Source organism: Neopsephotus bourkii, unplaced genomic scaffold (assembly GCF_033783945.1).
Source record: "Neopsephotus bourkii isolate Nb327-2 ecotype Australia unplaced genomic scaffold, CSIRO-AGI_Nbou_v1 NB_1358, whole genome shotgun sequence".
Classification (NCBI taxonomy): Eukaryota; Metazoa; Chordata; class Aves; order Psittaciformes; family Psittacidae; genus Neopsephotus; species Neopsephotus bourkii.
Window position 1 is genome coordinate 3,982,056 of NW_026901837.1, and position 21,572 is coordinate 4,003,627.

General features: G+C 40.5%; 1 protein-coding gene across 1 annotated transcript; it reads left to right on the forward strand.

Annotated features, from left to right (window-relative positions):
• Positions 1–47: 47 nt before the first annotated feature.
• LOC133219498 (uncharacterized) lies at positions 48–12,289 on the forward strand. Its single transcript, XM_061366856.1, has 6 exons — positions 48–357; positions 445–696; positions 1,106–1,315; positions 8,680–8,830; positions 10,401–10,468; positions 11,138–12,289. The coding sequence occupies exons 1-6, from the start codon at positions 48–50 to the stop codon at positions 11,410–11,412; spliced, it is 1,266 nt and encodes a 421-aa protein (XP_061222840.1). The 3' UTR covers positions 11,413–12,289.
• The last annotated feature ends 9,283 nt before the right edge of the window (positions 12,290–21,572 follow it).

A 21,572-nucleotide genomic window follows, 5' to 3' on the forward strand; every position in this document is an offset into this window, starting at 1 on the left:
CGGCGATGAGGGCGAGATGCCGTGGCAGCAGAACTACACCTCCCGGCATGCCCCGGGACGCCCCGGTTAAGCGGCGTCGGCGCACTGCGCTCCCGGGAGACAGCGTTTCAGCGGCCCTTGGGGACTTGCTGACTCTTCCCGTTGTAGGCAGGGGCGGCAGCGATGAGGGCGGCCGGTCTCTCACTGGGGAGGGACGGAGACAGCGCGCCCGCCACCGCTGGGCCTCGCAACGCGCACCATGCTGTGGGACTCTGAATAGTGCGGCACCTTGTTTATCTCGCGAGCTGCCACTCACGGCTCGGCCCCGCCCCCGTGCTGGATGTTGCCCTCTGATTGGTCAATCTCGCTCCGCCCCCGGTGGGGCTGCGGCTTTGGGGAAGAGCCACTGCTCGGCTGAGGGGGGCTGGTGTGGCCTTAGGAGCGATGGTTGCTACTGGTGACAAGTGGCGCGGAAGCGGCGGTTGGGCCGCGTCCAGGGCCGGCAGCTCTCGAGCTACGGCCCGCCCAAAGCAAACGGCTCCTCATCGGAGCGGGGGCCTCTGCCCGGCCCGGTCCCGTGCGTGCCGGTCCGGCGGTGCTGCACTGCAGGCCCACGGCCGTTTGGGGCAAACGGGAAGGAGGAGTGGAAAGCGGGAGTAACCTTTATGCGGTTGCCGTTCCATGTTGGAAACAAGGATCCTCGCAAGGCGGATGGATGTAGCCAGGCGCTGCTGAATAAAACGATCGTTCAAGTGAGGATCGCAGGGGCAGGTTACAGTGTTTGCATCCAAATACGAGCTCGGTCTTGTTGCTGAGGCTTTTCTACTTCAATACAGCAAAGCTATGTCCCTTCAGCCCCATAAAGAGTTTTCTAGCCAAACATGATGTTACTTTCAGGTTCAGATTTCATGCTAAGTATTTTGAAATGATAGAAATATTTAGGCATTTTGGAATTATGTCTGTCTCAGGTTTTTCTTGGTGAGAAACAACACTCTCTGCAAGTGTATTTGCATTATGGAAGCACCACACAGAACTAACAAAATACCAAGGTTATATCCTGTCATACAAGCAAGTAATAATCCCCACCTTCTCTATTCAACCTTGGCTAATAACAGCAGCAAATAAGTGAAACAGAATGAAATCAGAGAAGCAAAGTGTAAAACCAGAAGCTGTCCATATACAGAGACCATCTCGGTTCATCACCTGCTCAGCCAGCATTGGTTACCTAAATGGGAAGTTCTCCCGCTGCCTGACACACTGGATGGGAGGGATTGGCGAGCTGGTGAGAAGCTGTCAGTGCTGATAAAGCAAAGGGAGGGGTCAGCTGCAGTACGAGGTAAGGTACTATATATGATTACTAGTGCATAGCTAAGCTGTGAGGTCCTAACCAGAAGTTTGTTTCTCAAGCAAAGGCAGAGGGAGTGTAGCCATTTTGAAGTGATTATTTCCTCCAGAAAGTAATAGATGATTCAAAATGTCCCTTTTGCCAGGTAAATAACAACCTAAATTCTCATAAAACTTAATCGCTCCTTTATCAAAATAATATTTTCCAGAGAACTACAAGAGCTTTTCTCTGCAGTTGCAGGTACAGAACAAGGCCTGATCATGATCTGGCAAATTTCCTGAGCACAGGAGAGAGAACACCATTGATCTTTCAGTGTCAACATTAAATATATTTGCTAAAGTTAGAGCTTTAAATTTTGCAAAGTGTTCACATCTTTGATCCCCTAGTAGTCAAAGCCAACACTGAGAAGAAAGGGACACAGACTTAGAAGGGCAAGCATGTAGCTGTAGAAGGTTATGCTACACAGATATATTAATTCAGTCTTAAAGTCATTAGGAATAAGGACTACCTTGCAGTTGGTAATAATAAACTCGTCAAGTAGTTCCCCTTGCCCTCTTGGACAAAAAAAAAAAAAAAATAGCTGTTACTGCCCATTTTCATCACTAAGGTTTTCATTTTCTACTCTTACAATTCCAACGTTTAATGAAAAGGTTGTTGTTCACTGTAATTTATTGTATGTCCACAGCACAGGTGAGAGAGGTTTAACGGCACCCCCGGTTATGGAAGCCCAGCTAGGCTGGCATTTGTAAGCCAAGACAGCTATGCTACTCAGTTCCCTAGTGTTGTAAGCAGCCATTTTATCCTTTCCTCCATAAACTGATCATTGTGAGTTTTGGCCTTTGCTGCTGCTGCTAGGAGGCTGTCTGAGAGAAACCTCTCTAACAGCTGGAAGACTTTTTAAAATTTCAAACCTACAATTCCTGTGACCAGTCCACATCCATCTTTTCTTTCTCTGCAAGTACTGTCTTGAAGTAGCCTTTCTTGCTCTCCTGTGTGTATCCCCTGCCAAAAGTATTTATAGATAGCAATCTCATCCCCACATGCCTTTATTTTGCTGGACTAAACAAGCCATGCTTTTCTCGTTCCCCTCATGAGCCCCCCCAACAGAAGCTGGACTGATGCAAAGCTAACTGTGGAAAATACACAACATGATCTGTGCCCTGGTTCCTTGTCTTGTGACAAAGCCCTGTTTCTGGTTTCTGAATCCTTACATTTGCCGCATAAAAGCCATTGAAAGTGTAGAACCAACTAAGCAGCTCCAAGTGGAGGCCATCTCAGAGGCCAGTAGAATGAAGCTGCCTTCTTATAATGCAGAAGTTTTATCAATCCATGGTTAAAAGATGGAAAATGGGCACATTTGTTTCTTCTTTAGGTTGGAGCACATGGCAGGATTCCACTTCAAGTTCACGAAGGTGAAGAAAACTGTTTTGTGGGCACATGGTGTCAGGCCTGTTCAAGTACAGCTTCCTGACATCTCCTCTCCAGGTGGGTCCCAGAGGAGGGCCAGTGACAGGCAGCTATTTACAGAGCACAGATGAATCTCTGAGTAGTGGCAAATGGGCTGAGAGAAGGAGGCAGAACAGTACCATGATATTGCCGTTGCTATTCCATGTTTGTAGAATGGTTATGACGCCGGTAATACATATTTAATAGCATTCACGGAGGTTTTTAAAGTGTTTTATTGTATTATTCAATTCTAGTCAGAAGGGAAATTACTGTGATGTTTTTAATACTTAATGCCCTATCATTTGTTAATTGTGCTGATGTAGAATGTCTGAGTAGCCCCACCAAAGAAAATAGAAAATGACAGGCTTGCAGATTGCAAGCATGATTTTTTTCAGCCTGACAGCCTAACTGAATATGCTGGGCTGTTGCTCATTCAATTCACCATTTCTCCTGAATGTCAAGTCACTGCATTCTCTCTTCATATATTAGTGGGACCAAAAAATGAGGGGGAGGGAGGGGGGGGTCTGGTTTGGTTTGGTTTTGTTTTTTTTATTTTTCTAAGCCACATCTGGAAGTATTTGCACCTTTTCTTAACTTACTCTCTCTATAAGCTTTTACTTGTTAATCCAGTGGGAAATTTGGAACTCTTATGGATCAATAAAGCATTTTTTCAGTAGATCTTTAATGGGACATTAATAAACATATGCAAACAGTGTTTACTTACATCTGTCACATTTAAGCTGATGTTGCTTCACTTAAGAATGAAAGAATACATCTCAGAAGTCTGAGGAATAAGACTAGAGAAATTCAGAACAAATATGGGTCTTACATGAACTGTATTATCATCTTTACAGAAGCAGAGAAATACTAACAGTTCTATTCCAATAAAAGTAGAAATATACTAATTTTATATACTAATATATAAATACACTAATTTTTAAACATGTTAATGTAAGAGTGTGAAGAGCCTAATAAAAGTGGGACAGTATGCCAGACAATTTCTCATAGGGGTGGATTAGAAAGTCTTCTACTGGCTGTAAGTTCATACATTGTCATTCCCAGTAAAACTCTGAGTTTTGGAATCTTTTATGTCATTAACTTCTAAACACCTATCATAAAACTATTTACATTATTTTACAGGTTTAGAAAACGAAGTACCTTACTAAGGGGCACTACCAAGATTTTACAGTAAATCTAGAGAGCATGCTAGGAACAGAAGATTGGAGCTCTGACTTCTGCTCTCATTATATAATTATTTGGCTAGCTTTGTTTTTGTTTTTGTTTTTTAATTCATTTTTATAGCACCATAATCCAAATAGTACTAAAATAGAAACCTTGTACTGCTTTTCTTGAGTGTAATCCAAGAACCTGATCTCAAAATAGGCTGTACTGTTTTTCCTCATGATTTTTCCTGAGAAAAATAAAACCCTCACGAAATCACAAAAGCCGTTACCTACCTTCTCTTTATGGACTGGCCAGACTGAACAGTTACATAACATAACCAATGGAATTCAGCCTTTAGCGACTAAAAACAGTAGGACACAGCAAAGTAGAAGTGAAATAATCCTGCATTGCATGGTGTGCCACAGTTCATCTTTGCACAACTACAACTCAAGCTGATCGCTGATCAGCTAAGTGTAGCCACGTGTATATCTTTCTTAGCATATCACCTACTCCCTGTGAATCGTGAAGCAAGATGCGTGAGCTTATTTCATTTGCCATATAGCATGCAGTGTAGTGTTTAAATTTGCCAGAAAAAAATCCAAATAACTAGAAGATACTATCAACCAATGCCATTGCATTCCCATTTGAGAATCAGCGTGACAGCTGGTTTAGAGTCAATACCTCCAAAGCAGAGATGTAGAGAAAACCTGGATTTCTAAAAATGTAGATGTTGCCCATTATGGAGAAAGCATAAACTCTAATTCTGAATATAACAGCCAAACTTTGCATATTTTGAAGCTGCACTGTTGGTGTAACTGAGCTTCCTTGGCTTTGACGATATACATGCTTTCAATCCACCTGCATTGTTGGCATCCTTATTCTAGCACCACCATGTTCCACCTGCTCTATTTCCTTGCTAGTTGTTAAGGTTATAAGAGGCTAAAATAATTCTAAATTTGCCTGTAGAATCCACTGATCTTTTTCCATGAAATGAGAAAATCAATAGCATGTAATGGAAAAGGAATGATGTTTCTTTGATATACAGATTCCTAGACTTGTTTGGGTTGGAATGGACTTTAAAGACCATCTAGTTCCAACTCCAGTGCTATGAACGGGCACACCTTTCACTAGACCAGGTTGCTCAAAGCCCTGTCCACCCTGGCCTTGAACACTTCCAGGGATGGAGCATCTACAACTTCTCTGGGCAATCTATTCCAGTGCCTCACCAGCCTCATAGTGAAGAACTTCTTCCTAATATCTAATCTAAATCTACCCTCTTTCAGTTTAAAACCATTGCCCCTTGTCCTATCCCTGCATGCATCTCTCCCTCCATGTCTTTGTAAAAAGTCTCTCTCCAAATTTCTTGTAGGTCCCTTTAGGCACTGGCAGCTGCTCTAAGGTCTGTCCAGAGCCTTCTCTTCTCCAGCCTGAATAAGCCCAGTTCTCTCAGCCTGTCATCACAGGAGAGGGGTTCTAGCCTCTGGAGCATCTTCATGGCCATCCCCTGGTCTCTCTCTAACTGCTGCACATCCCTCTTGTGTTGGGAACCCCAGAATGCAGTACTGCACAGTAGAGAGCAGAGTAGAGGGGGAGAATCACTTCCCTTGGCCTGCCAGTCATTATTCTTTTGATGCAGCCCAGGATATGGTTTGCTTGAGGCGTATAAAGGAGGATACATCAAAACTGCACTGTCTGATAGCATTCTGAAGTTAAATCCATTCCCACAGAAGAAACAGAACTGTGCTAAACAGATAACCCAAACCATATCAAGTTCTACTGTTAGGCTTCCAACTTTTTCCATTGGATATAATGTTTTATATCACTTTATCAGTAAAATTCATCCTAAAGACAAGCCATGGCTATAGAACAGTATTTCATGACAAGTCTATAGAACATATATAATTTATATAGAGAACTATTATACTTTAGTGTTGCTCCTAGCCAAATAGTGATGTTTTATTACAAGTGTTCTCAGCAACAAATGTTCAAAAGCGCTTTAATAAATTGTCTTTGTACAAGAAATAACAAACTTCAGTTATACCAAGTGCACTTTATACATAAGAAAAACTTTGAGTGATAAAGACAGTTATATAATAAAATTATCTGGAGATAATGTGTAATCATTAGACTAAAACTGAAATAATTACATATTTTTAAGAAAAAGTTAGATAAACCTATTTTAGAAGTTTTGTAGGTAAGGTAGCATTACCATGATGAGGAGAGTAGAGAGAAATTGGATATCTTTGTTTTCTTTCCAGCCCTATTTTTCGGCGAGTCTGTTATTCTATATGACATAAGAAGCTTCATTTCATGGAATAATCAGTTAAAACACAAAACTCAAAAGACAGAAGTGAACCACGAGGTTTTGTGACAGAAGGATTATCCCACAAGGATTTGTACTTAAAGCTGAGCTGTTTACAGTGTGTAAGTGAACTGGGAAAAGGAATGAATGATGACGTGACAAAATTTGAAGAACATATCTGATAATTCAGATCTAATGCTGATTGAAAATACACAGGCTCCCACAGCATTGTGTGAGTAGTGATAGTTGGAAAGCAGTGTTCCAAAGTGCAGTGTAATACACATGGAGGAAAAACATACAGATACGACTGTGACCTCTAAAAGCTAGTGTCAGTTGTTAAAACTCTTGAAGTCACTGTGAGCAGTTGTATGAAAAAAGGTTCAGTTCTCAGAGGTGGTTGATAGTACAAGAAAGGTAAACTTTTTTAGAAAAAGGATAAGGAAAGAAACATAAACCACAGTACTACATACAACTGTGGTGCACTGCTTGCATATTGCTTTCAGTTGTAGTCACCTCATCTCAGAATCCATAATTAGGATTAGTAACATTCAAATAACTAAAACTCAAAAATATTAAATGGCAAAATGATGGGATACAAATACATTAGCAGCTTTTAAATACAAAATACTGTCCCTGTTTTAGTACTTCTGAAGGACTCACATTACTGGAAGCTGGGAAGGCACACAGAAGAGAAAGTTGCTGTCTGCTTGCCCTTTTTGTATACTCTCTCATCATGTTCTAGATGGGCCCCTGGTCTCATCTACTACAGCCATTCTTACGATCCTACAAGAAGAGGCTAAATACTTTTGGATTTGTTAGCTGGGAAAATAAGTTATTGGGGGGGGGGGGGGGTGATAAATGATTAAAAAAAAAAATTAGCCAAAAGGCATATTTAATTAATGCTGTGTCATTTGTGGCTGTTGTGTACCAGAGGAAACTTCCAGATCAGGAATTCACCAGAACAGAGTTTGTTAGAATCTGAGGAGATGGATGTGCTAACAGAGAAAATGAGTGATCCAAGAGCTGAATGCCTCCTGCCTGTGAATGATTCTGTGCTTTGTGAAACTATGGCAGAATTAGATTCAAGAAAACCTAGGAAAATATTGAGGCTAAAAGCCTCAATATTTTGCTGAAGTTCTGGTTTTCTTATTTCCACCCTAATTTTATTATTTCCTAACTCCATCCTTGCCTCAGTGGCAAAATCCTACATTATCTAGATTCCAGAACTGTACTTACAGCCAAGTAGGAAATGACAGCATTGGCTGTTGGCTCACAAAGCTGAAGAAGTTGAGCAACTCTGAATTTTAAAGGAAAGCCAGATGGTTTAACAAGAGGAGGAACAGGAGTTCCATTGTCCTACATGGTTTTTATTTCTTTGAGGACCAGGTTTTCTATATGTAATGTAAGGCACAATATTTCTACATCCTTAGGAAAACTTTTGGATTAAAGTATTACTGAAAATATCGGTTAGCTCTACTAGCTGTGTCCATTGACCAGAAAAAATTTGCAGTCAGCCAAATTTCAGCCTCAAAAAAAAAAACTGACCAAAATCTTTTTGTACTTCAGGCTATGATCTTGTCAGTACAACTTGGAAAAAAAAAGAGATTATCCGGAGAGAAATACCTAGTGCTAATGTCATATATAAAAAAAACTAAGCACTGACTGTTGAAGCAAAAAATACTTTACACCCTTACCACAGACATCAAAAATGTTATTGTCAAACCCCTACAGCGCTGCTGGCTGGGTAAAATACCATGGAAAAGGTGACTGTGACTTTGACCTCACAGAAGGCGGAGAAACAAGGGTTGATGGAAGAGAAATATGGGGATGATGCACACAGAGAAAATCACTAGCTGCTCTTACTACAGAACATGAGTGCCCTTGATGCTGAGTAAGACTTCTTGTCACTAGTTTCTGTCTTTTCCTCACTCCAATTTTACACAGCAAAATTAAGGCAATCAAAACTATTCAATTAGTTTTAATTCTAAGCTGAAGTACTTTCAACTGCCATGTTAATGTTTTTTTGAAGGATAAAGTGCCCTTGGTTCCCTGTAGCCTCTGATAGTATATTGTGTCTGGTTGGGATGAGGTTAATTTTCTTCATAGCAACCTGTATGGTGTTGTGTTTTAGATTTGTGACCTAAACAACGTTGATAACACACCAGTGTTTTAGCTATGGCTGAGCAGTGCTTGTACAGCATCAAGGCCTTCTCTCTTTCTCATCCTGCCCCCACAGCAAGTAGGCTGACACGACCTGACCAGTGAGATACTGCATGCTATGTAACATCATGCTCAGTGATAAAATGGGGGGGGGGGTTTGCAGTTGCTGTTGCTTGCAGACTGGTTGGGTATCAGTCTGCTGGTGACAGGTGGCGAGTGAGTGGCTTTCCATCATTTATTTGTCTTTTTTTTTCTTTTTTCTTTTTTTCTTTTCTTGACTCAGGAAACTGTCTTTATCTCAACCCATGCATTTTTTCTTGCTTTTGCCCTTTGGAGTCTCTCCCACATCCCACTTTGGGGGCAGTAAGTGAGCATCTAGGTGGGTGTTTAGCTGTTGGCCAGGGTCAACCCACCACCTGCAGGAAAGCTCTAGGGTAAGAATGAGATGGGATGCGACTTACTAGGCTAATTGCCATGCCTCTCATTTTCTACTCTGTATGTGGAAACTACCAAATCCTTTTTGTTAGGACGGGGTAGAAGTCACAGGTCATTTTCTCTTCTCCATCTACTAGTGTCAGCAAGAAGACAGCATGGATTAGAAAAGGATTAACAAAGTGATAACTTCCTTTTGTGTGCACCAACCAAAGAAAATGTGCTGCTCCATCCAACATCTAATGCAGGCATAGGCAACCTATGAAGCTTGTGTGTGGCTTCTGCAAGAGCTACACCATATGACAAAGAGCAGGCAGTGCAAGTACGAAGTTCCTGCACATTCTATATGTCCAGCTGTCAGAAAAAAAACAATCATTGCTGAAGCCAACGTTACCCTATCGCCTTGGATGCAGGTCCACCCTCCAGCAGAATGCTTACCAGCATCCTGTAATGTCATTTTACAGAGTTTGCGCTCTCTTTAGTGTGTGTGACAAGATGTCACATGAACTTGAGCGTTAATCTCTCCTCTTCCTCAGTCTGAAACTGTTGTATTTGGTACTGCACAGCCACAGTTTGATATCATGAGAGCCAAACCAAAATCTTCCTCTGACTGAAGTTTTCTCACCATTGGGTAAACCTAAGGCAAAACAGACTCTTCCAGTAACTCTGTGACTTCTGAGAAACTGTAGGAATTTGGATTCCACAGATGCATGAGTTTTTGAGGATTGTGTGAAAGCAAAAAACATGGATTTTTTCTTTGCTATTTTATAGTAAGGAGACTTATATTTTAGTGAAATCCATACACTCTTTAAATCAAATGGAGCTTCAGTAGTAACTTAATGGAGCCATGTTTATCCCGAGTCTGTTGAAAACCTTATTGTTACCAACAGAAAAATTACATCATAGTGTTTCAATTCTTGGGTCCATAAAGTAGGAGTAATAACATTTAGATATCCTTCATGGATTATCTGAAATCTAATTGGTAACTTTGGATACTCTGATTATTAACCATTATTTTATTGCTATTACTTTATTATTGTAAAATGATAGGTGCTAGCATAAACAAAAGTTTCTTCAAATAACCTATTGAGTCTATCACTTGCAATGGAGTCTGTATCACAAAACAAGGAGCTGTAACTTTAGTATGCTTGGTTTAGAAGCAAGCATGCTTGAAGTAGAAATAATTATGATATCAATGGCAACAGAAACAATAGCAGTAGACTATAATCAGATTACCATATTGTTCTCAGGAGTGAAGTCCTGAACACTGTATGTAGTGAACTGGATGCTTATGGAAAAGAAGATAAACAAATATAAAGAAAATTTGTTTAAATGGTGACTGTTGTGCTGGTGTGCTGGTTAGACTAAGAATGCACTTTGGGTGCTAATCATTTCAGTCTGCTTAATTTTGATGTGTCACTTTTGACTCAAGTCATTCCCAGGTAGAGAATAAGTTGTATTCTTAAGAGATGGCAGAAATTAAGCCCTGGTTTCCATTCTTCCTCCTTTCCCAGTGACCACAGCTCCAGCTCCCTGCCCATCATGAGTCTTCCTTTGCCCCTGTGTTCACAGCTCCCTCCTCCTGCCTCCCAGCTACCAGGTGGGTGAGAAACAAGGAGATATGGTTGCTTTTGAGTTAGGTATATACTGGCTGCCCCCAAACTAAACATCATAAATAACCTTAGAGCTCCAGCAACAGCCTTTCAGTCACAGTAATCTGAAGGAAATAGTCTTTCCTCTACTGAGCTGTTACATTTCATGAAACTTGGAGGAACTTCATAACCTGAAGTTTCTGCATCAAATGTAATTGAAATGAACTTACGGGTTCAAAAGTTATTAAAGGGTGTCTGATATGATAGGTAGGCAAACAGCATATCACCTAAACCCTGTTTCCTGAGGCTCACAGAGACAATTCCCAGCAGCTCATGAACAAGGTTTGAGGATGAAAGGTCTGACTAATATGCAAAGTATCAGTCTTGGGAGCTTCCATATCATTTACAACATTCAAGAGAGATCTCCAAAGGCATTTAGTGGCAGCACAGCAGAAAAAAATACAGTAGTTTTGAGTTGTTTGGATTAATACATTAATTAGTAAAGCCTGGCAGACAGGCATAACATGAGCCTTTGTTCAGTGTTTCTGCTCCAAGCAGCTAGGCATCATCTCCCAAACCTATAAAATTGTAGTTTGCTGTCAGAGCCTAAGGGGAGAGGGGACATATAAAAATAAAATAAAAATAAAATAAATTTAAAGTACTCATAGGTCCATACCACACAACTCTACTGAATGCAGTATTTTCACTGCCTTTCAGACTTCCTGCATATGAAAGATCTACTACCTGAGCATCCACAGATAAGAATAATATGGTTGTGTATGTATGATTTGATTTTCTGCCTCACATTAAGTGCATTATTTCTTAACATTTCCAAATTCGTAGACTGTATCGGACTTAAATTCAGATACAAAAAACTACTGAACTGGGTTGGGCACAGTGCAGGTAACATGATACCTGTTCTAAAGTCTGATAAAATTGCATGCTTTCTTTTGTGTGTAATCTCTTTTTCCTTTATATCACTTAAATATTGATACCACATGTCATCATTATCCCTTCCAGAACACATTCAAGGGAGTTCTGGGGGAAGGCAGACGTCAAATTGACCTTGATTTGACTATGATGGAATGAAGACAAAGATATGAACTGAACTGAGTGACATTACAAATGAACTTATTTTTGTCTGTCAATAATTCAGATTTCATTAAGACTAAGTCGGGTCACTGAAATGTTAGGAAAAGCCATCTAGTGTCAAAAAGAGGTTTAAGAAGATCTTAATGCCTGAAAGCTATCTAACTGGTATACCAGTTCTGGGTACAGTGAAAATCAAGGACTAAATCTGCTCAGTTACTGATGTAGCAGTAGTGCAGAGACTATAGCTTGTATTGGTCAGGCAGCAGGGCACATAATGTACTTTCACAGAGGAAGGAGCTAATGAAGAAATTCTGCACGTCTATATGAGAAACAATATTGAAAATAAGGATAAAAGATGGAGGAAAACCACAGAATTTGCGAAATTTTATTTCCCAGATCAAACCGTTCATATAAGAAGCAGAGCTGTGGCCACTGCAGAGCTTTCAGAAGGCCAAATCCCATATTTCCTATGTACAGAAGTTATATGGACTTAATTCAAGCAATATTAACTGAATTAGCTCACATTTTTTGGTGTGGTCTCTCTTATATTGACTTAAAACTATTTTTAGCTGTCAGGTTTATGACAATAGATTTAGACCATAAACATGAATTAAGCTTGCAAACAGTTGCTTCATTCAAAGTCGTTACTACTCCCCAGCCAGCTGCTCACCAATGACCTTTTGCAAAAAGCCACTTCCACCTACAGTTCTGCCAGCCTGTGCTCAAACGGGTCCCTCGGTGCCAGTGAGGCTGGTGAGTGACTTCAGTGAAGTGTCCAAAGGGCACCTACAAAATAGGTATGGGTACAGTAACCTGCTGCTGGATGGTGACAAATAGTGAGACATTGTCATCTTCATCTGTTCCAGGAATGCTGGGATGGAAACTGCAGTCTGCTGCCCTGCTGATGGCTAAACCTGTGTAAACAGATCGGAACCATGCTAAAACCTTGATTGCATACAGCCTTGTGTACTGTTCTTGCTATATGGATTTGAAAATCCTGCTAACCTGGAAACCCCCTTGTACAAACATATTTATAGCATTCTAAAGGGTTTGTTTTAACTGATGTGATATCCATATAAATTTATCTCTAATACAATAGCTATTCTATCATAATCTACAGCAGGAAGTTGTGCTGCATCCTGAGCCAATATGTAAGCACAAAAGAAGATTAGATCTTTATCTACATCTTTTCTTCATCATTCTCACAAGCCCATTTTAATTTAATTTTATCTAATTATACTGTAATGTAAAGTAGTGCACTTTTTAAGTGGTTCTAGGAGGCCTTTATTAGCTTAATGGAGAAAACACCAAAAAACCCACTGAGCAGAGCGAAATGAACTGCAGCAGAGCTGGGAGGCACAGGCTGTAAATTACCATATTGTTCTCGTGCTAAGTGGCATGGAGTGTGCCACACTGAGGGGTGCTAATGGCTTCAGCTGTAGCCAGGACTCCTGAATGCTTTTTTGTGGCACTTGAAAGGATACAACATGAAACCAAGTAAACCAGCAGATTAAGTGGATAACTTTTGACATTAAAATCCTTCAGTCCCAGCATTGTAATTATTACACAATATATTTCTAAATTAGGCTCCTTATTTAAAAAAATCTGCCTTGAGAAACCTCCCAGAAATCATTACTATATGCATAAATACATAGCATGTAAAATTATTATATTTTTCTAATCATAAGATTGCATTAACATGGTAAGGCTGCTTACCTCATTCTTCTACCTGTACATTTACTTTGTGGGTGTGCCTTATAACAGCATTTTGTGTTACGAGCCTTGTAACTGGTGAATTATTGCTTGAAGTGTGAACTTCAGGTGCATTTTAGCACCATGCCTTCTGTGTGTTTCTATATCATTGTAAGGGTCTGCCCTTCCCTTTCAGTTCACCTGAATCATGAATTCCTCAGAACTTAACTTTCTGCTGAGTGGGGTGAGTTGTAAAGCTATATACATGTACAGCAGACCTGGAGAACCAATACTTGCAGACAAGTAGTGTATAATCAAGTACTTGCCAATGCCTGTGGCCACATGGTAGGCAAGTAATTCCATACTGTGGCCATCAGACACCCAAATCCTTAACAGAGTAAGAACCGAGTGACAGTCTTCCCAAAGGCAGCATTACTGAACAAGAGTTAGTGACTCCAAACTTAATACTTAGTAAAAGCTCCACCTAGGCACTCTACATATCTTAGGAATGCAAATATTTTGCAGCACACTCATCCTGGTAGGAGGTTCCTTCTTTGTAGTCTTACAACAAATCCAAATCCAATCATTTTATCCTGTGGGGCAATTTCTGCATGAAAATAGCAAACTCTGATATCTTTCTTAGTCAGAAGATTTGAAGCTTAAGTCATTCTGAAAACTCCACTGTAATTAATACAAAAAAGAAAGAGCCTGCTAATACAAAAAATAGCAAGCCCAGCATATGCAGGAAAGAAGCTTCCTTTCTTTATTTGAATTATTTAGATACAGAATTAAACCAATTTAGATAATGTATGATCTTTCTGATGTCTTAAGACATGAATCTATCTATTTTTTCTAGCCAAGATTCAGTTTACTGGAATAAAAACATTTTGACAGGTACCAAAAAGAGGTATCAGGAGCTGACATTCTGATAATGATGGTGCATTGTGTAAGGTATCCCAGAGTAGAGGTAAATCCTGGGTCTGGACAGTGACAGGCATAATAGTCACTTAATCCTGCTGGAGTTAATGAGATTACCACTATCCTTCCCTGTTTTTCCCTGGTATCCGTTTGCATGAAGTCTGTCAGAGAGAGTTTGATGGAAAATGTACATGTCTTCCCAGCTCGGGAATCAGAAACCCATAATAAGGACCCTGAAGATGAACTACCCCTGAAGCAAAAAAATTGCACTTCAAATTAAAAGCAAAGACAAAAATAAACCTTGGCACGCACACTGTGTCAGAGAAGGTTTGACAGAATGCGACTCCAAATTGCTCAGCAGCTCAAAACAACTGGACCATTTGGTACTCTGAGTAGGCTACAGCAGCTCCCATCATCACTGCACTCTCGTGATTTGTAGAGGCCACTCTGTACCATCACATTTGTTGATAGAAAATAAGGGAGTGGTATATCCCTTTATTTCAAAACAGATGATCTCAACTCCTGGCACATTTGACGTGTGTTTCTCACTGCCCAGAGTTCAAGTAGATCAACGTGTGGCTGTTCTGTACCAGGGACCACAGACCCTGAGCCTTCGCATTATCCCAGTGAGATGCCTATCTGCTACTGCAGTGACATTTATGCAGAAAATGCGGGAACGCACAGCAGCTGGTCCAGGGTGTGTCCCTCATACACATAAATACCTGGTAGCTGTTTGCATAAAGTCTCACAGACTGCGTTAAACCAGTACAAGGAGCAACACGCCCCAGAAGGCTAAACAAACCTAATGTCAGAGCACCAAATCTATGCACAAGTTTTACCATTCCATGAAAGGAGCCCCATTGGAGGTAGGGTTTGACAGGAAGGTAGTCTGTTATTCGATTTACAGGCTTAAGGTGTTGTAGGGGAGCCAGTTGTGACTTCCAGAAAACTAGGGTGAAATCAGAGAATAAGGAATTTGTTGTGTCTATTGATTTTTGATACAATGTAACACCTAAGCTGTGTGGGGGCAGGTTTTCAGAATGGTTTCAACCTTTGTATAGTCTTCATATGATCAGTTGTAATTACACGGCAAAATTAGCCGCTTTAGTCTTGTACCAGGAATGCTACTTTTGTGTTACATTTATTACGTCATCTTACATACTGACAATAATCATACATACTCTCGCTTTTCTTATAGTGGTATTTTTATGCATTCGTGTCCTTTTAAAAAAATCAATAGCTGTATTATCTTCAGATTGCCTCATGTATTGCAGCACTGTAAGAATCTAGGTGTTGGAAATAAAATGTTAAGCCACCCAAAGCCACTGCAGTTAATCATATTTAACACCTGACTAAACTGGGCTCACTCAGAGCTGTTGGTAGGATTGGGAATAAACAATCCTGCTCAAGTCATTCTGTTGTATTATGTGAGAGCCCATTAATAGCTGCAGCTTCTATTAAAGCTGGATGTAATTCTAGAAGCCAAAGACCTTGTTTAGGTTTAGGAATATTTTGTACCTCTTATTTCTCTGCTACAGCAGGTCTTGGAAGGGACTACCATTTATTTTTCCATGACCTACAGACTATTGATCATAAATCTATTTGCTTTTAATTACTATATCATAATGAAAACATATGAGAGAAGATTGCAGAGAGAATGATTTGCTGGTTTACCTTCATAGTGATGGCACAGCACTGAGTTGCTTTTTATTTATTCTCTTGAATCTATAATGAAAATGTGCATACTGTACCACAATTAAAGTGCTAACTTGTGTCATATTTATCCACATTTCCACCACCAAACTGAAATGAAAACTAAGCTTTCGTGTTGCCTGAATAATGTAATTCCCCAAGAGTCCACACACTTGAAATGGAACAAAACCCCTACCTCTGAAGAGCCAGCAGAGAGCAGAGTGTTAAGGCAGGGCAGGCACCAGTGTGGAGAGATTATTTGAAATGGTGTGGGATTAGAGACCCATTCCCAAATAGTTAAAATGAGTACAGTAAGGAAAGGGGACAGAAGCTCAAGGATATCCTACTGCATTTTACTGTAAAAAGTCTGCTTTTTCTTTTGTGGCAATACTTGAACTTGACTTCTTTCTCTTCAAAGGAACATACTTTTCCTATGCAGCGTAGCATAACAAAGGAACAGGCTTTTAATGGTGGCTTGCTTTTCTTTGGTTTCCAGACAAGGGAAGACTTCTGATTTCCTCGGAACATATATTTTATGTATAGAAAAATGGCCTTTTTATCCTCCTGGATCCTTTCTGATTCTTCCACATAATTTTCTTAGGTTCCTATGCTTTTCTTATCTTCACTGCATGAAGATATGCCCTTGGATCTTCCCAAGATACATGGTTTGGAACCTGCAACAGTGTGTACCTGGTGGGCCTTTGTCACTGCTGGGGACATTCTGGTGGTCATAACCACTACTGCTTGTACTAAGCTTTATATTGACTACACTGTTCCAGTGCTCATGAATTAAGATCCTCTATATCAGTTCCCCCTTTCATAAGACTCATGCAATCCCCAGCAATTTTGCATCCCTGCAGCAATGTCTTTACCCAGAGCAAGCTGCCTGGGAGGACACAGACCTTCCTGCGGGGAAAGAAGTCTCGGGAGTTTCCAAATTCCTTCTCTTTCCTGTTACCAAGCAAATCTAACAATCTCTTCTTTGACAGAGGGTGCTGGAAAAACACAGCCTCCCTAACTGCTGAAGGACTGATGCATATTAAGGGGAAAAACAGGTCAAACAAAGGATAATACACTTTCAGAGCCTCTTTATTCCACACAGAGTGCTGACCTGACTGGGAGCATACACAGTAGAGGGAGAAATATCCTGAGGAGATCACAGGGAAAATCCTGTTGCTGAAACCAACATGCTTCAAGAAAAACAGAAAGGCAGATAGGTGCATCTGTTATCAATCAGTTCTCTAGACAACAAGTTTAGGAGCAAAAGAAACAAGCTTTCCCTCAGGCTCAAATTCCTCCTTGGAATTTCTCAAACATCCATGGCTGCAGAGCTGCAAACAGCAGCTGTTGCCAACCTCCTTACCAGCCTGACCACCCAGCCAGGGAAACCAGGAAAAAAATGGATTACCTGTACAGAAACAATCCTGGCTAGCTGAGAAAAGACACAGTTGCCTTAGTAGCACACTATCAGGTTTAATCCATTAATCCAACAACCCAACAAAGTGCTGATCAATTCCTGATCACACAGGTACTCAATCACTGATTTTTTGTTTACTTTCAGTAAGAATATTTGAAGTACAAAGTTAACTCCCTGTGAAGTTGTCTGCAGTACCAGTTCAGCTTTCCTCCCTGAGAATGGGAAACTGCAGAGTACACTACCACTACACTGAGTGCTCATCTACCAATATTAAGAGCAATCAAACCCCACCAGCTTCCTTAGCAAAAAAAAAATAGGTTTCTCTTTGTGATGGCAATGCTAACTGCATAGCAGAAGTTTCTATAACAACACTCGCATTTCCAGCTTGCACGCAAGTCCTTGTAACAACACCCTGGTGCCTAAGGCCCTCAGTTCTGGCTCCTGACTCCATCCTCAAACACCTCGGCTCTAACTCCAGGCAGCCCAATCTGTCTTGCCCTTTGTTTGTCCTTCTTGACTTCCTGCAGGTAAAATGGTTCCTGCCATTGGCCCCTCCCGCACACTGCTCCCCTGTCAGTTGTTGCAAGGGGTTTCGAAGCCTGAAGTGATGAACTCCTGGAGGCTTGGAGAGAGGAGAGGGAGCCTTGGGGAGAACATTCTGGCCATATAGAGAGTGCAACCACATCAGTATTTTGGTGTGGAAGATCTTTGTTCTGCAGATCCATGCCTAGAGGTGTGCATCATGTGTGGGTCAGAGAGGGGATGACCCTCTAGAAGTACCCTGCACTGGTGCTGCATGTTCTCTTTGCTTCCTGACTGTGTCCTGGTGTTCCTGGACATTTCCAAACCCTTCCTCAGCCTCTGGACTCTGACCTCAAACTGAAGAGACTTCAGTAATGAATGTAGTTAATTTGAAACTGATTATTATTTCTAAAGTCAATAATGGGAGAACTGACCACGAGCAAACAGCCCTTCTGAGAACACAGCTCTACAAGGACCCCCTAATGTTTCCTTAGGCAAACAATGCCATAGTAACTAACCAGCTGCTTGCCTACTCAACCTGCCAACCTACTGCCATGCTTTTCTATTGCTTAAAGCAGGCCTCACAAAACCTGACTTGAAAGTATGCAACAATTACAACCAGCATGCTTATTTCACTCAGATTACGCTTAATATAATGTGTTACTTGTGAATCTTAAGTAAGTAATCCAAATTCATCTTGCATTTGCTAGAACAAATGTTGAACCTCTTCTTTTTGTTTTTCTGCATCTGGGAAGCAAAGGCTAAGTTTCACTACCCATGCTTCAATAAAAAAACAGTCAAAGAAAAGTGTTTCCTCTATATACTGTGTATCTTCCTTGATCAACCAAGGATTACATCATGGACAAATCAAACATGCCCATTTGTCATCAGAGGATGCAGACTCAGGATGTATCCAACCTATTTCCCTACCACAAACTTGCCATTCCCTGCTTCAGATTCCTCTGTTCCCCAGGCACCACCCTGATTCATAATCTCAAGAAAGAAGGAGATGCTTGATGATCTTGCAGACCTGTACAACAACTGTTTTCACTGGGGATTTTCCAGCCCCATTGGCTGCCCACTATCTGGTTAGCAGGCTGGTATTGCTAACTTCTAGAGCACGAACACTATTTGCTTATCTGTCATCAAAGTGCCTCTCACCCTGGTGTCTCTTTGATGAAGTTTGGGGCCAGTACCTCTTCAGCATACAATTTCATTTATGTGGCTTTCTTCAGTATGAATTACCTCATCCACTGCTAGTCATCCCAAACCTGCAACACACTATTTCACCTTCTGCTGGTTTTTTGGCCTAGAAACATTATTCAGTAGCGTGAAGTTATTTTTTCCTCCTCCCCAAAATGTCATCATTCTTGTCCCATCGCTAATCACCATTTTAGAAGGACTCGCTTGAGTTCCACATATATGAAAGATATGCAAACCAGAAATGTAAGATACATTACCTTCTACAGATGGCATATGCATGCTGATGGCACAGAGAAAATTGTGAAGTATGGATTTTTATTAAAAATAAACATAAAAAAGAAAGAAAAATTGTACCTTAGAAAATACTTTGCAGTGGAGAATTGTGGGAAACTGATTCCAGTACCTTGACACTGGAACAATTCTGCACAGAGGAATGCAGTGTAAGTTAGCACAGGGAGACCTCCTCAGATTTTGGTGTGACTCCACCCAGTACAACCACACTTGGAGAAGCTGGGCTGTGTCGGGATGAGCAGCTATGTATGAATGTACTCTGATGTTGCAGTGTCAGCAGTTGTAAGCTGAGAGCATACTTTCTCATGTAGTCATATCTTGAAACCTTGGGGTTGTCAGTTAACTCTGCTTTGACTCAAAGTCTGGAGAACTAGCTCAGACGCAGACATCAGTACTGCAGACACCTACAGTGAGATAATACAAATTCCAGTGCCGATGCTGTAAAGACAGAAGACAGATGCTCATAGATCAGTGTTCAGCAGGGGGATTTGTGCCATTCTTTAATTTTTTTCTAAGAAACTTATTCATATTTTCTCTGCAGTAAAGATGCATCAGTCTTTCAATCCCTGAAACAGAAAGGCATGCTTTTATGCAGTCGTTTCAAGGAGCCTTCATGCAAAATTCCTAGCAGTTTAATTATATTAATTAAACAAAGTGTTTCATAGGTTATTATTTATTATAACATAGTTTGTAGTGTTCCTGGAAATGTGTAATGAAGCTCTTGGTGTTGCTGCACAGGCAGTTCAGTTCTCTGCTCACTCTTCCCAGATAGGCCATATAGTTTCACTGCCACCCTTATGCCTACTCTTCCAGTAGAACAAGTAGACCCTTTGGTGTACCTAGAAAATTTAATGAATCCCTGTCTAAAATAAGTCAGGTGATTCATGCCCTAAACTTACCTGTTCTTCTGCATTGACCACCAAGGGAAGCCCTGGGTGACACATCTTAGTTATCAACATCTGCACTGCATATGTAAAAGTTAAATGAGATTAATTTCTCTGGTGGTGTCTGTAATTGCTTCAGGCATTTTTCATAGACAAAAATGAAACATCTGACACCTTCCAAAGAGCTCAAATATATGGTTTTTGAAAGCCAAGGAAGGACTTGAAAGTTCTTTGACCAAAGGAAAATACTGATCAGCCTTTTTATTAATCTTTTTGCCGTGGAATGATTAGAGTCTTAAAACTGTCCACAAAGTAAATGCACACAGACATGGTTGAGAAGCATACATCAGCAAGGAAAGATGGAGAGATCTGGAGCAGATAATCTGAGGCAGAGGAAACAGGTAAAACCTGGAGAGAACTGACTGAGGGTCTAGATAAAGAGAATTTTCCAGTTTTCAGTGTAAAATTCAATATGGAAAGTTCCTCAAACTGAAATATACCCTGTCCTAGGCTAGAAAATTAAACTGAGAAAACAATAAACTTTATCACTCTAGTGGTTACCTCAAATGACATAGTGTTTGAATGCCGATTTACATTATTTTCCTGATGTAAACAGGCCTGGATACAAAGAAAGATAAATAAATTCTTAGGTTACTTGTCTAAATCTTGCCATTTCCCTTATAAAACTACGAGATTGAAGAGATTGTCCAAATTAACTTCTTGCTGTAAATAAGAGAAATCTAGAGTAATGTTTGTACAGGTTGCTTTATAATTTGAAGAACTACTTTGAAGTCATTAACGTCTTGTACACCAACTGTTGTGTGACTATGAACCAAGAAAATCAGTACCTATCTCCTACCGCTGTTCATGTATGTCACTCTTGCTACAAGGACTGAGCTTCCTTGTTGGATGCAAGTGTGGGTAGAATATCCAGTTAAGAAGAATTCTTCAGATGAAAAGCCTTGAATACCTTGCTGAAGCAGGGATTAAAGAGACCAGAGGGATGATAGGTAGGAGAAGAAAAGCTATTATTTATTTCAAATGTACAATCAACGTATGTTATATGTTGCATGTATTGAGTTTAAAAAAAATAAAATCAAATTATTGTGTTTAAACGGAATATATTGCTTAAGATCTGCTTTTCTTTTCATAATCAGGCAGCATATAGTCTATGATCGCACACAGAATGAAACCAATAGTAAGAGATACTTCGTTGGTCAAATGTCTGTCTCCTGCACTTGCAGTCAGTAGTAAGCGTATAAAAGTTCAGTGTGTGTCTTCTACCAGTTGGCCTAGCTGGTGCACAGATTCAAAGCTGCAATCAAAGATAGTTGTGCAATTCAGACTTTAGCAAGTATTTTGAAAACACAGAGGCAAGGGTAGTATTAAACTACTAAGGAAATATGTATGAAAACTGAGGGCCCAAACTACACTCCGGTTT